Here is a 13,829-nt window from a genome sequence, read left to right as displayed (position 1 = left end):
AACCAAGATCTGGACACTAGGTATGCTCATTGTTTCTGGTGTGTCATGATTTATAATTTCTATTTAATTCACAGTGTCCTTCAAAGAGTATTTGAGATACCCGGCAAAAATACAGTTACATTGAAAAATCTTAAGATATGACAATTATGTTGAAAGGAAGGATTATATAAGATAAAGCTAGAGTGAACGAGTAACAGAGAATATATCTGCTTTTAAACATAAGATCAGAATTGGAGAAAAATGTAAAGAAGATGGCATGAACTTTAGAAAATAATTTTTCTTCGGATGGGTGGGTGGCCAGCTAACTCTCAACACCATTAAATCACAGAGCCATTTTATTTAATTATTTCAGAAAATGATAGTAAATTCTGGTGATTTATCTTAACTGTTTTAGATCAGTACATTATTTTTGGAACTGAAGATGGTATTTACACATTGAATCTCAATGAGCTGCATGAGGCAACGATGGAACAGGTAATTTAGGAGTTTTAACTCAAGAAATTAGTGTGGGTGTATTGGGTAAAGAAGTCTTGTAATTTTAAATCAATTTTTATGGGCTTCAGTTGTAATGTTTATGATTTAAATATTTAAGGAGATGAAATTGTATTCTTTACATGTTCACATTACAAGATTTTTTTTGTAAAGTTTCTTTAATTTACTAAAGGTAGAAAATAGTTATTTTTATACTATTTCAGACTGTTAGAATTTGGATGTTAAAGCATAAGGGAATGAAAACTGGAGAATTTTAATTCCCTTCTTTTTTTTTCTTTATAGTTATTTCCACGGAAATGTACTTGGCTCTATGTTATCAATAATACTTTAATGTCATTATCAGGTATGTATATAATGAAAATAATGTGAAAAATAAACCATAGACAAGCAGAGAAATGTAATATTTTTAATTAAAGCATAGTTGACACAAGAGAAAGATAATTTTAATAGACGTTATTTTTTAAGTGTTATTTGTTTTACTATGTATAGTAACTTTGCAACTTGCAGATGTTTTCTACAAACTTAGAATGGGAAGAAACTTTGAGAAAGGACCCTGTGTTCAGTTAAGGTAGCACTTCCCAAACCTGTCCAGGATGTAAACACCTGAGGACTATCCCGTTGATTGTTACCTGAGGCCATCCCCTTCCACTCAGACTCCTCCACCCTCACTGTCGCTATCACCGTGTGCCTTCCATGGAGAATTACCAGTGGAAGAGAAGGAATCAGAGAATCTTGCTGCTCCCTTTCTCTGTGATCTTGAACAAGTGACCTTCTCTTGGCCCCAGTCTTCTTAGTTGTGAAATGTGGACAATGGTAACAATAGCAGCCCATGAGGTTGCTGTGAGGATTAAATGAGACGATCTCCAGAGTGCTTATTAGTAAACAGTGAAGGCTCGCACAGACGTGTGCTGACAAAATTCACGTAGGGTAGGTGGTATTTTAGGCCCTTTTTTTTTTTTTTTTTGCAATTCTTACCTACTAAAACCTATTTCCTTACATTTTATTTTATTTTTTTTTTATTTTTTTTAAAATTTTTTTTTTCAACGTTTTTATTTATTTTTGGGACAGAGAGAGAGCATGAACGGGGGAGGGGCAGAGAGAGAGGGAGACACAGAATCGGAAACAGGCTCCAGGCTCTGAGCCATCAGCCCAGAGCCCGACGCGGGGCTCGAACTCACGGACCGTGAGATCGTGACCTGGCTGAAGTCGGACGCTCAACCGACTGCACCACCCAGGCGCCCCTTCCTTACATTTTAAAGTGACTAGAGGTTTGCTGTTCACTTTCATTCTAATAATAGAGCACAGGAAAGTTAGTTATTTCTCTCTGTCCCTTAATTAATAATCCTAATGCTATCAGCTATTAAAATAGCATTCGCCCCTTTTCTCTATTTAGAATAATTATTTTAGTATTTCTCAAATTTTGTTCAGTTCTCTGTATGTATTATAACTCGGCTCTTATTTACTGTACTGTCAGGCTTTTCAGTATTGAGTGTACCTTTCGCTATTTATACTTTTTTTTTTTAAGTTTATTTTATTTAAAACAATTTTTTTTTTCAACGTTTATTTATTTTTGGGACAGAGAGAGAGACAGAGCATGAACGGGGGAGGGGCAGAGAGAGAGGGAGACACAGAATCGGAAACAGGCTCCAGGCTCCGAGCCATCAGCCCAGAGCCTGACGCGGGGCTCAAACTCACGGACCACGAGATCGTGACCTGGCTGAAGTCGGACGCTTAACCGACTGCGCCACCCAGGCGCCCCTTAAGTTTATTTTATTTAGAGAGAGACAGCACACAGGGGGAGGGGCAGAGAGAGAAAGGGAGTGAGAGAATCCCATGCATGTTCTGCACTGTCATTGCAGAGCCTAATGCAGGGCTCAATCCCTTGAACCGTGAGATCATGATCTGAACTGAAGCCAAGAGTCATATAGATGCTCAACCAACTGAGCCACCCAGGCACCACTAGCTACTTATGCTTTAAAGCATCAGTGCTGATACACAGCCTTACTGATAGGCAGATTATTATGAATTGTGGCCTATTTAAGAAATGTAATTTTCATAATTTTAAGTGTGTGTATAATTTGGGGCACCTGGGTGGCTCAGTCGATTGAGCGTCTGACTTCAGCTCAGGTCATGACCTCACAGCTTGTGAGTTCGAGCCCCACATCAGGCTCTGTGCTGACAGCTTGGAGCCTGGAGCCTGCTTCGGATTCGGTGTCTCCCTCTCTCTCTGCCCCTAACCCACTCACATCCTGTCTCTGTCTCTCTCAAAGATGAATAAACATTAAAAAAAAATTTTTTTTAATAGCTTAAGTGTGTGTATAATTTAAACTCTTCCACTAATCGTTGCTTATTAGAGATTCTTCAGAAATTTGTATATTTGAGCTGATGACAGTGTTTACAAAGACCATATTATTTGGTTGCACATAAGTGACTTCTAAAAAGCTGGGGTCCTTGTAAGAGTACTTAATCTCTTTGATTTTAATTATGCTTCCCCCCAGTTTTTTTTTATTTCTATTACCAAAATATTAATATATTACTATTATGAAAATAAACCCAATTCTGTTTAACAACTCTGAATTGTATACATGTAAAATCACTTTCCTCTAGCTCTCTTTTTCTATCCCTATTCCTACCTGTACTTGGATATAAGCTTACAAGCCACACAGAGACAGGACAGCTGGGTGGTTCAGATGGTTAAGCATCTGACTCTTGATTTTGGTTCAGGTCATGATTTCATGGTTCATGGGATCAAGCCCCGTGTCAGGCTCTGTGCTGATAGCACAGAAATTCTGTCTTGGGATTCTGTCTCTCCCTTTCTCTCTGCCCCTCTCCTGCTCACTCTCTCTCTCAAAATAAATAAATAAATAAACTTAAAAAAATAATCACACAGAGTACATCTTACACATTTATAAAATAACTACAGGAAAATGGGGAAAAATTAGCCTGTAAATTAGATCTTTCCGTATTCTAGTTGACTTAATGAAGGTAAGTAGCAGAGCTCAGCAGAAGAAAACATGATTCTGCCTATGGGTCTGTGTTTGTGTGGATGTGCACACATAAATATTACATGCGTGTTCTAGTTAGGGTAACTAGCTATGTATATAAGGGGGCAATGGAGAGTAGAAGGGTGTGGTATGGAGTTAGAATGTTTGCATTCCGAGAAAATACAAAGACTTTTGTTGAGGATAAGACTCAACACTGTAGCATAAGATTGTATCATATACATGTGACCCTTGAAAAATGTGGGTGTTCAGGGTCACTGACCCCTGGTGCACTTGAAAATCCCTACATAACTTAGGACTCTCCAGAACTTAACTACAACAGCCTACTGTTGACTGGAAGCATTATGATAACATAAACAGTTGGTTAACACATATTTTGTATGTTATTGAATGTATTATATACTACATTCTTAAAATAAGCTAGAGAAAAAAATGTTGTTAATAAAAATCATAAAGAAAATATATTTATAGTACCATACTGTATTTATTTTAAAAGGTCCATGTGTAAGCAAGCAGACCCACACAGTTTGGACTTGTGTTCAATGGTCAGCTGTGTATGTTTTCTGATAGTAAAATGACAAATACTGTTTTATGTTGTTATAGTACCATACCATATATAATGAGGAATCAGAAGATGCTTCCCTTATCTCCCCCTGCTTAACACAGCTATGGTTTTGATTGTATGGAAATTGTAGCTCCATTATCCTTGTATTATAGCATATAATATTAGTTTCTTTACTTTTCTTAGTATTTTAATCTGTTGTTATATTTATAAGACTTCATTCACAATTAATTTTAATCCAAGGTGTTTTGAAAAATTATCAATAAATAGGTCTATCCCAGAAAGATAGTGTGTATAGTTTTACAGAATTCTCCATGTTATACTAAAATATTCACATGTGCATCATTGTAACTCAGTCCTCTGTATAACAGTGTTTAATAGTTTTTCTTTCTGTGCTGGCTTCATTAAGGCTTATATATATTCTGCCCAGAACACCTGTTAGTCAGAACATACCCAATTTGTGCATTAGAAAATGCAGTTATCTGCTTTCTTAAAATTTTCTTATCCTTCAAAATGGTATTAACTGGGTGTTGTGTTTTTTTGTGTTTGTTTTTTTTTGTATGTGTTTTTCTATTTTGCTTGGCTCTTTGAACATTTCTGGACTCCTTATTTTAGAAGGTAATTATGTTTTCTTTTGCTTGAAAATTCTTGTTTCTCTGCTGTAAAAGATTCTAATAAAAGTAACATGTTTCTCTTTTATAGGAAAAACCTTTCAACTCTACTCTCATAATCTTATAGCTTTGTTTGAACAAGCCAAAAAACCAGGATTAGCTGCCCATATTCAAACTCATAGGTTTCCAGACCGCATACTACCAAGGTACAAAATATTTTAATTCTATTGGGAGTGAAGGGCCTTAGTGTCTATTTTTAAAACAGCCAGTATTCCTTGCCCACTAAAAAACTTCCTTTGTTTTAATTTTGAAAGGTAATTTACACCAAAGTGCATGTCATATAGAATGCAAAAGATGAGTGTTTCCTTAACTTGACCATGCAGGAGAATCACCTGTAGAAGTATTATAAATACAAATTTCCAGGCCCTGCCTCAGTCCTAGAAAATGAGATAGTTTGGGGTCAGAATCCAAGACTGTTTTTTTTAAAGCTGCTTGACTGATGCAACTAATTCACAGATCATTGTTTGGGAACCACTGCAGTAGAGTACATTTATATTGTCCTATGTTTTCAGAAAGTTTGCTTTAACAACAAAGATTCCTGATACAAAAGGCTGCCACAAATGTTGCATAGGTGAGTAAATGCTATTTTTCAAACTGGATAATTAGAACTTTGAACATTTTTTTAATTCTTTAAGGCTATGGAGAGTCTTATAGTATCAAATAGGAAGGAAAGGAGCCTTTATATTTCTTTTTAAAGAGTAGTTAAGGGGCCATTGGAGCACAAGACTCTATGGCAGGACATGGCATAAAAATGTTTAGAGGTAATAGTCCTAATGCTTTCACAGAACATAGTGTTCCTACAGCGTTCCTGGTTTTTAACCATAGTCCCTGAGGCTGTATCTCTGCTAATGTCCTAGTTTATCATTTATTACTTACCATTTATTTAACACTTTCATTTTACATAACTGTTATTGCGTAGTGCTTTACAAAGATCATTATTACAGGAGTTTAGCTAACTGAAGTTAGAGGGAACAGTCTACACAAGACCACCCTCACTTCTGATACCAGTTGCAAGTTTGGGGGGTTTCCAAAAACACCCTCATGTTAAAAAAAATTCTCTAGAAAGACTCAGGACTCACTGAAAGTAGTTACATCCATAGTTATGGTAGGGATAGAGATTAAGATCAGCCAAGAGAAGACGTTCATAGGGCAGAGTCCAGGAATAGTGCCAAACATAGAGCTTCTGTCGTCCTCTCCCCATGGAGTAATGGGCAGTGTTACTTTTCTGGCAGTGATGTGGGATGGTGCACATGGAGTACTGCCACAGGGAGCATACATCAGCCTCAATACTCAACAGTTTTTATTAGGGCTCCATCACACAGGCATGATTGATTGTCTACATGGCTGATCTCAATATCCAGTACCTCTAGAGGTCAGTTCGTACTGTATGACCCAAAGCCCCTACTCTAAATCACATTGTCAGTCTTTTGGCATGACTGTCCTTCACCCTAAGAACGTCCAGCATTGCAAGCCCCCAATCTAAATCATATTGTTGAGGCAATTCATTGACACAGGGCCCCAGGCAAATGAAGACACTCTTATCAGACATGACATTCTCCTGAGGCCTAGAGATTACCTTCCAAAGTGGGGGCGGGGGGGGGCGGGGTGCGGAGGTGGGCACAGGCTAGACCTCTTTTGGAGCAAGGTTAAATTCTTTACTGTTTAATTATCTTATCTCATTTAACCCTCAGATAACCCCATGATACCTGGGATCAGATACCCAGATACCTGGGATCAGACCCAGTCTAATGACTTCAGATCCTGGGCTCATAACTTCCTGTTTAATTCTGTTTGTTGAAGCAGTGAGTGTATTCATTGGTCTTCATGCTGCATAGTTGCATAGCATATGTTCCTAGTTATAAACAAATTTCATGAGCATTTTCTAGGAAGAATCAGGTTCATATCTATTATCAGATTCCCAAGATCTATGACTCAAGAAAGGTCTAGAAGCTTATATATAATCTAAGATATAAACTCATAAATACATTAAGGTAGAGCTTATTGCAAATAACTACTCTTGTAATTGGTACACATAATTGTTGATGAGAGTCAAATTGGGGAGAAGGACAGACCAATATGAGTTTTTGTAGATTTGAGTCAAGAAAGTTACATCTTTAGTAAAATGTAAAAGTTAGGAAACTAGCAAACTAGTAAGACAAGTTTCCATCTTGACTTAAGTAGACAACTGTAAACTACTATACCAAGAATGAAATCATAGATTTCGTTTACTTCCTAGACCTTCTCTTTCACTCAATTTACTTAAAAAACAAACAAAACAAAAAACAACAAAACCCAGCTCTTTAGGTTGCAAGTAAGTTTAGGTGTTTTAGTGCTTAAAATATCATCCTCGTAGAAATTTCCTATGTTTAACAACGTAGCCTACTGAAGATGTTTAGAAGTAAATGTGTATGATTTAAAATTGAGATAAAGTGAAAAGGAAGGAGTAACAAAGCCAGAAGAGAAGACATCATCTTTCTTTACTTACTGTTACCACCCTGGTGAATAGAAACAATGATTTTCCTTTACCAGCTAAATTATGACTTAAAATAGTTTCTTCTTCCATCCATATTTTGATATTGATGGCAGGCCACATTTCATTGTTTTTCCCATAGATCATCCCTGCCTTTATAAAGAAAGTGAGTTAGCTCTTATATTAGCATAGCTCAGTTGTTACTTTTAATTAACTAAACTAATTATGTTTTCACATCAAGGTAGTCAGTGTTTTGGTTATGTCTGTTCTGCTTTGTTTCTTTCCAGTCAGAAACCCTTACACAGGACATAAATACCTCTGTGGAGCTTTACAGTCTGGAATTGTTTTACTCCAGTGGTATGAGCCTATGCAGAAGTTCATGTTGATAAAGGTACATATTACTCTGTAGTTTTCTTCTTTAGAAAATACTAGTGTGTAACTGAAGCTGAAAGTACAAGATCTCAGTACTACTGTCTAGGGTCAGCACATTTATAGTTATTTATGGGTGTTTACTTGGTTTAGGAGTTCTTGCATTCTTGTTAAGATTTCTTCTTTAACTTATGTCAATAAGCTTATAGAAGCATTGCAACCATAAAGATGAATATGGCCAGTTCTCTAAAACTATTTTATAGAAAACTCATCCTTATCAAGATGTTAGATGTAATCCTTTTTTGGAGTAGATCAATCAAGGAGAAAATGAAAGCCTTTTTTTGGCTTTATTCAATGGTATGAGTGGAGAGATTGTTTCTAAGTTATACTTCTGTTTGTTTTTTCTCAGCACTTTGATTTTCCTTTGCCAAGTCCTTTGAATGTTTTTGAAATGCTGGTAATACCAGAACAGGAATACCCTATGGTCTGTGTAGCTATTAGCAAGGGCACCGAGTCAAATCAGGTCGTTCAGTTTGAGACAATCAATTTGAACTCTGCATCTTCATGGTTTACAGAAATTGGCGCAGGTAAGTGTTTTTAACCTGATGTTAAAACACTGATGCTTTTGCATGTAAAAGAATCAGAATAAGCTCAGTTAGCATGGGCTGGTTCAGAGCGTCAACATAGTTTCCCAAGTAAGCCCAGAGGAACATGTATGTAATAGTTTATGATCTCTATTTGCCTGAGGCAATTGATACAAATTATTTTACCAAGGCAAAGTTTAATGATTCCTGACATATAAAGACCTTAAAATGTTACCACTTAATTTTTGAACTTAATAAATAAGTTTTCTACGGTATTTTTCAAATGTTATCAGCTTCTCAAGCAAAGAGATTTAGCTTGGTTCCTATCAGTTTCCCCACACACACACTTCCTAGAATCATTATGTTCAAGTGCTTTTCAGACTTGACTAGAAGCTTCTCAGGTGTGACCTCCAAGCTTTACCATTTAAAGATACAGGGAAATAGCTCTTGGACTTTCTTAGAATGATTCGTTTGCCTAGGATTTTATCAAATATGTCTCAGTGAAAGCTCTAAAAAGGTTGGGAAGCTGATTCTTAAATTTTAAAGTTGGAACAAATCAACCAAGAATTTATTTTTTAAATCTGCATAGTAAGTGAAATGAAGGGAATCTTTTACCTTTTTTTGTGCTAATATATTATTTGATCATCCGTAACCCTGTATTTATCATCTTTTTTTTTACATGTGAAGTCAAGCAAGCTTCAGTGATAACTATTTCATTACTTACCACATAATATCCTCTATTACCTTGTGAAGAAGTTTGTTACAAGTATCAAGTTTGATGATTCTTATTAAATATCTTTGGCTTTTGCTCATTTGTAAGGCTAAATTGCAAGAATTCTTTATACAACCCAGCTATTGAAGTTATTGTAGAACCACACTAATGGCACTTTGAGAATAAGAATCAACATGAACCAGTGGTGTCCTAATAAATGTTTAACAACAGGCACTTGGGGTGCAGAGAAGCCTGGCTTGTAATAGTTGCCAATTCTGTGGTATAAATACTCCCACCAAGGGAATATTTCAAACTACCAACCTTATGTCATGTGGCTCACAAAATTCCTGCAAATTTAACAACCCAGTTCAAGCCAGTTCCAGCATGCACGTGACTATAATCACTTTCTTTATGGACCAAGTCATAATTTATAGTAAAGTAAGATTGTATTCTGTGCTGTCCCACCCCACCTACACTCCACCCCTTCTTTAACTTAATTGTTTAATGCTTTTGGTTGAGTTAGATGCATCCCTTCCTGTACAGCTGACAGATACAAATGACGTTGTTTTGTTATCCTGAAATATAAGCAGCCCAAATAGAAACATGTTTCTATTGTGTAGTTACTGTAAAAGATGGGTTAAAGATCAGTTTATTTAAAAACCAAGATCATTTTTGGCAGATAGCCCTAACTTTTTTTTTTCCTACTGGTTAGTATATGATAATAGTATAGAGCAAGTCATTTCATACAATTATTTAATATGTGTTTGCATCCACTTGCTTCTATTTGATATATTAAGTTGCATTGCTCAGGGGTAGTCATTTAGTTAGTCCTCTTTTGAATTTGTGGGGGGGGGGGGGTTGAGGGTTTTTGTTGTTGTTGCTGTTTGGTTTTTTAATGCTTGAGGGTACTATTCTACCCACTTTTAACATTGTCTACGCTAAAATTAAGGCATACCCAAAATTACTTTCTGAGAGAGAGCTTGGACTCTGCTTAAGGTTAATCATTCACATCACCCGCTAGCAATGGTTGTCCTTATATTACGTAGGCTTCTCCATTTTTGCAAATGATTGTTAATCTACCTCCCGTCTGTCTTCATTTTTGAGGTCAGGCCTTGAATTGGCAACAGTTGTAACAGTTAAAATGAACTCCTGTTCTAAGACTGTCTTCAGTTTTAGTCTGATTTATTATTGTAGTATCTTTATCTCCAAGGATGGTCTTTAGCCTGTTATCAGCACTAAGTAAATATTTGCTGAATAAAAGCATGTATATAGATTTGTTGAGAAAACTATTTTTTGGAGTGTTGCCTGAGGAACCAACAGTTTATTTTTTAATTTCTTTTAATTTCAGTTTAAATTCTTGTCTTTGAATGGGCTTTGGAAGGTCCAAAACACCCCAAAATAATATATAAAATTTTGTGTTTGTGTCAGATGTGCAGTTTGTAGGGAGAGGATCCATGGGCTTCCCAAAGAGATGTAATTAAAAATGCCCTAAACTATCTAAAATCTTTTCTTCAATTTAGCTAGACCATTCAAGCAATCTGAGTGCCTAAAATGAATGATTTTACCAAAATGTTTTACAAAAATGTCATCACATCTGTTAGCAGAGCGGCCCTGTGAATATCAGCAAAGTTCTGAAAGTTGCTTCCTTCAAAGATGTTGTTGACAGTATTGTTCATTATATTACTGTGTCCTCTTAATAAAGGAAGTCCTACTTATACATGCACACACCCCAACACCAGGAACGTTTCTCTTTGATCATAGTTTCATTAATCTTTTTTGCTTTTTCTGAATTACTGACTTATTTTTATCTCAGATGCTGTGATCACCTAACTGATGAGCTTGTTTCCGTCCTCCCATTGGTTACTATAAAATACACAGCAAAATCTAGTCATTGTATAGCATGCATTTACTTTCTTCCCCATATTTACCGTTGGCTTCAATTTATGTTTGTAACATCTTTCTAGAACTAGCTGAGGTATTAGTTAAATGTAAACTTGAGCTTTTCTCAGCTCATTTAGCCATGCTTAGCATTTTAAGTTCTTTTCTAAGTTGACCTACGTAAATTTTTCTTAGAGATAACATAATTACAAAATACAATTTCTGTGTTAAATTTCAAAGACTAGTTTTAAATCACAGAAGAAAATAAGAATTTGTGTTGCTTTTCTAAGCTTTGGTTTTTAAAGCCTGTTGTGTAATGGTAACCCTGTTTTTTTTTTTTTTTTTTTTTTACCCCTTCTAAGGCAGCCAACAGCTGGATTCCATTCATGTAACACAGTTGGAGAGAGATACCGTTTTAGTGTGTTTAGATAGTAAGTACTATCTTAAAGTTTATTCTGAGTATACTGCTTGATATAACAGATCTTTTCATGGAATTGATTCTATTAAGCTATAATTCAAGATTTTTACTTTTCCACCTTAGGTTTTGTTTTATTGATGAAAATCCTAAATTGGCTACAGATATTGTAATTAATTGGTTTGTTAATACTACTCTCTGTGACTTTTTCTTTATTTTGTTTGGCTACTTGGAAACGCACTAGATAGTTTGCCATTACCGCGGAGTAAAATTTTGTGTAAAACTATTATGTGTAAATTCTGTATAAAACTATTCTGAGGGTTTTTTCCTACCTCATTATAATTGGAAATAATAGAAGGTTATACTAGTATGGTCACTTTGTCATATAGCATGAACGTTTAGAATCATGTAGAAGTGACAGTGTAATGTACAGACAGATTTGACATCCTCACCTGCTAGTTGTGATTCTTTTTTTTTTTTTTTTTAATTTTTTTTAACGTTTATTTATTTTTTTGGGACAGAGAGAGACAGAGCATGAACGGGGGAGGGGCAGAGAGAGAGGGAGACACAGAATCGGAAATAGGGTCCAGGCTCTGAGCCATCAGCCCAGAGCCTGACGCGGGGCTCGAACTCACGGACTGCGAGATCGTGACCTGGCTGAAGTCGGACGCTTAACCGACTGCGCCACCCAGGCGCCCCTAGTTGTGATTCTTTTGATGCAGGGAGAGATGTTATTGATAGATGTGTGTTGTACTATAAGCAATAGAGAAGCAGAAAAAACTTCAACAACAGAAATTATTTCAGTTTTCAAATGAAGCAGTCTGGTTCTTAAAAACTCACCTTATTTTTATGCAGCACATTGTGCAAAGTGAAATTCACCAAGACTTAGAATTATACTTGAAACTTGGCAATCTTTGCTATGTTTTGTCCATCCCAGTGTTTTTTCAATTACTGGACCTGCCCATAGGTGTTCAGGGTAATTTTAAAAATTGCTCTACTACTTAATTTGCCTGTATTTTTGTCCTAACTTCTGTTCTCTAAAGAGTTCCTTAGTGGATTTCCCTTAGGGCATCATAAAGACCATCTCATATTATAGACAAGTGAACAAACCCCAAGTGTTTCATTCACCCATCATCCTTTCTTTAAGTATTTTTGATTCTTTGAATACTGGTAAGATTGGAGTGTTCTTCTGTTACCTTAAAGTATATTTAAGAAATTCTTTTTTATCTAACCAAGTGGGAAGTTCAGTACTGATTAAGCAAATAATCAGAATTTAATTTTAATAATATTGATCCTTTAATGTTGAAATCCCTAAAAACCTTCTGAGTCATCTAAGGAAAATAAATTGTGCTTAGTTTTCATTTTGCATTTTATATATTTTATCAAAATATATTTATATTTTATATATCTTATCAAAAATGTTTTTAAAAGCTTTGATTAGCTAGGCCCTCTATATCCCAATTATTCAAAGTAAATGGAAAGTTGACTTTCTTGAGGTTTTTAAAAGGGAGTAGAGTAAGACGTTTATAATGAGTTGCCAACTATACAGTATAAGTCAGTTTCAGTAAGCAACAGTGGAGACAGGCCTATAATCACAAATCATAGTAGACAGATAAGAAAGTAATACACAGAACAGGTGTCTTCCAAGTCAGAGCTAAAGATGGTTAAATTAAAAAACAAATAGATGAAAAATAGATTTGTGTATACTCACCATCCCAGAGTTTACTTATAAGAAATTATGACCCTTGAAAAGTACTATTTTTTGCCCCTGTATGCCTCTGTAGAATACTATTCACATACTAAAGTTATGAATTGCTGCAAATATTACATATCATATGTTATATAATGTGTAAGGGAAAAATTTTACTGATTGCTGAGTACTTGAACACCAAGTAGACACTTTGAAACATCATGCTTTTTAAAAATTGAGGGTGTAAGTGTTCCATATATCCTAAATGAAAAAAAAATAGCAGTGAAATTGCCATTTACTAAATGGTACTTTTATATCTTATAAAACATAATGACAGTTTTCACCGGTCATGCTTGAATCATGATAAATAGCTGAACTTAATTAAGACTGTTTGTTCTATATCCATGTAGAATCCACATATCAAGTTACATTTATTTTAGCAGATTTTCATTTCCAGTTTTGACTTGCTTTTTCTTTTTTTTAAGAATTTGTAAAAATAGTAAATCTACAAGGAAAACTAAAATCAAGTAAGAAACTGGCCTCTGAGCTAAGTTTTGATTTTCGCATTGAATCTGTAGGTAAGTCTCCCTTATTATTTTTTTAACTTAAATATAATTGACATACAATATCCTGTTTGAGGTATACATCATAGTCATCTGATATTTTTATATATTATGAAATGATCCCCACAATAAATGTGGTTGCCATCTGTCACCATACAAAGTTATTACAGCATTGTTGACTTTATTCCTTATACTGTACATTACATCCCTGTGACTTCTTTGTTTTATAACTGGAAGTTTATTCCCCTACAACTATTTTGCCCAAGCCTCCTTTTTTAATAATGTGTTCAGAATACTTGACTTTTTGTTCATTCCCTACTTAGGATTGTCTAGACCAGCACTGTCTCATAGAAGTTTCAGTGATAGAGAAATGTTCTGTGTGCTCTTAAGTATAGTAGTCATTAGCCGTACCTGTTGAGTA

The 13,829-nt window shown here is 35.3% G+C and overlaps 1 protein-coding gene across 4 annotated transcripts in view; it reads left to right on the top strand.

The window, feature by feature from the left end:
• The window catches only part of MAP4K5 (mitogen-activated protein kinase kinase kinase kinase 5), a 113,467-nt gene that overhangs the window by 91,167 nt on the left and 8,471 nt on the right, over positions 1–13,829 (top strand). For 3 of the 4 annotated variants that reach the window (XM_040477105.1, XM_040477103.1, XM_040477106.1), the window contains exons 22-30: positions 395–474; positions 775–835; positions 4,672–4,674; positions 4,759–4,873; positions 5,240–5,298; positions 7,485–7,588; positions 7,976–8,153; positions 11,103–11,171; positions 13,331–13,423. In XM_040477105.1, the coding sequence (XP_040333039.1) occupies positions 395–474; positions 775–835; positions 4,672–4,674; positions 4,759–4,873; positions 5,240–5,298; positions 7,485–7,588; positions 7,976–8,153; positions 11,103–11,171; positions 13,331–13,423 (762 nt within the window). The remainder of the gene's footprint in view (positions 1–394; positions 475–774; positions 836–4,671; positions 4,675–4,758; positions 4,874–5,239; positions 5,299–7,484; positions 7,589–7,975; positions 8,154–11,102; positions 11,172–13,330; positions 13,424–13,829) is intronic. The other variant, XM_040477104.1, reaches the window with a different exon arrangement.

The sequence above is a fragment of the Herpailurus yagouaroundi genome, unplaced genomic scaffold (assembly GCF_014898765.1).
Source record: "Herpailurus yagouaroundi ecotype Mexico unplaced genomic scaffold, PumYag 141, whole genome shotgun sequence".
NCBI lineage: Eukaryota > Metazoa > Chordata > Mammalia > Carnivora > Felidae > Herpailurus > Herpailurus yagouaroundi.
The sequence above is the reverse complement of the archived record's forward strand: the minus strand, read 5'-3'. Positions and strand labels throughout refer to the sequence as shown.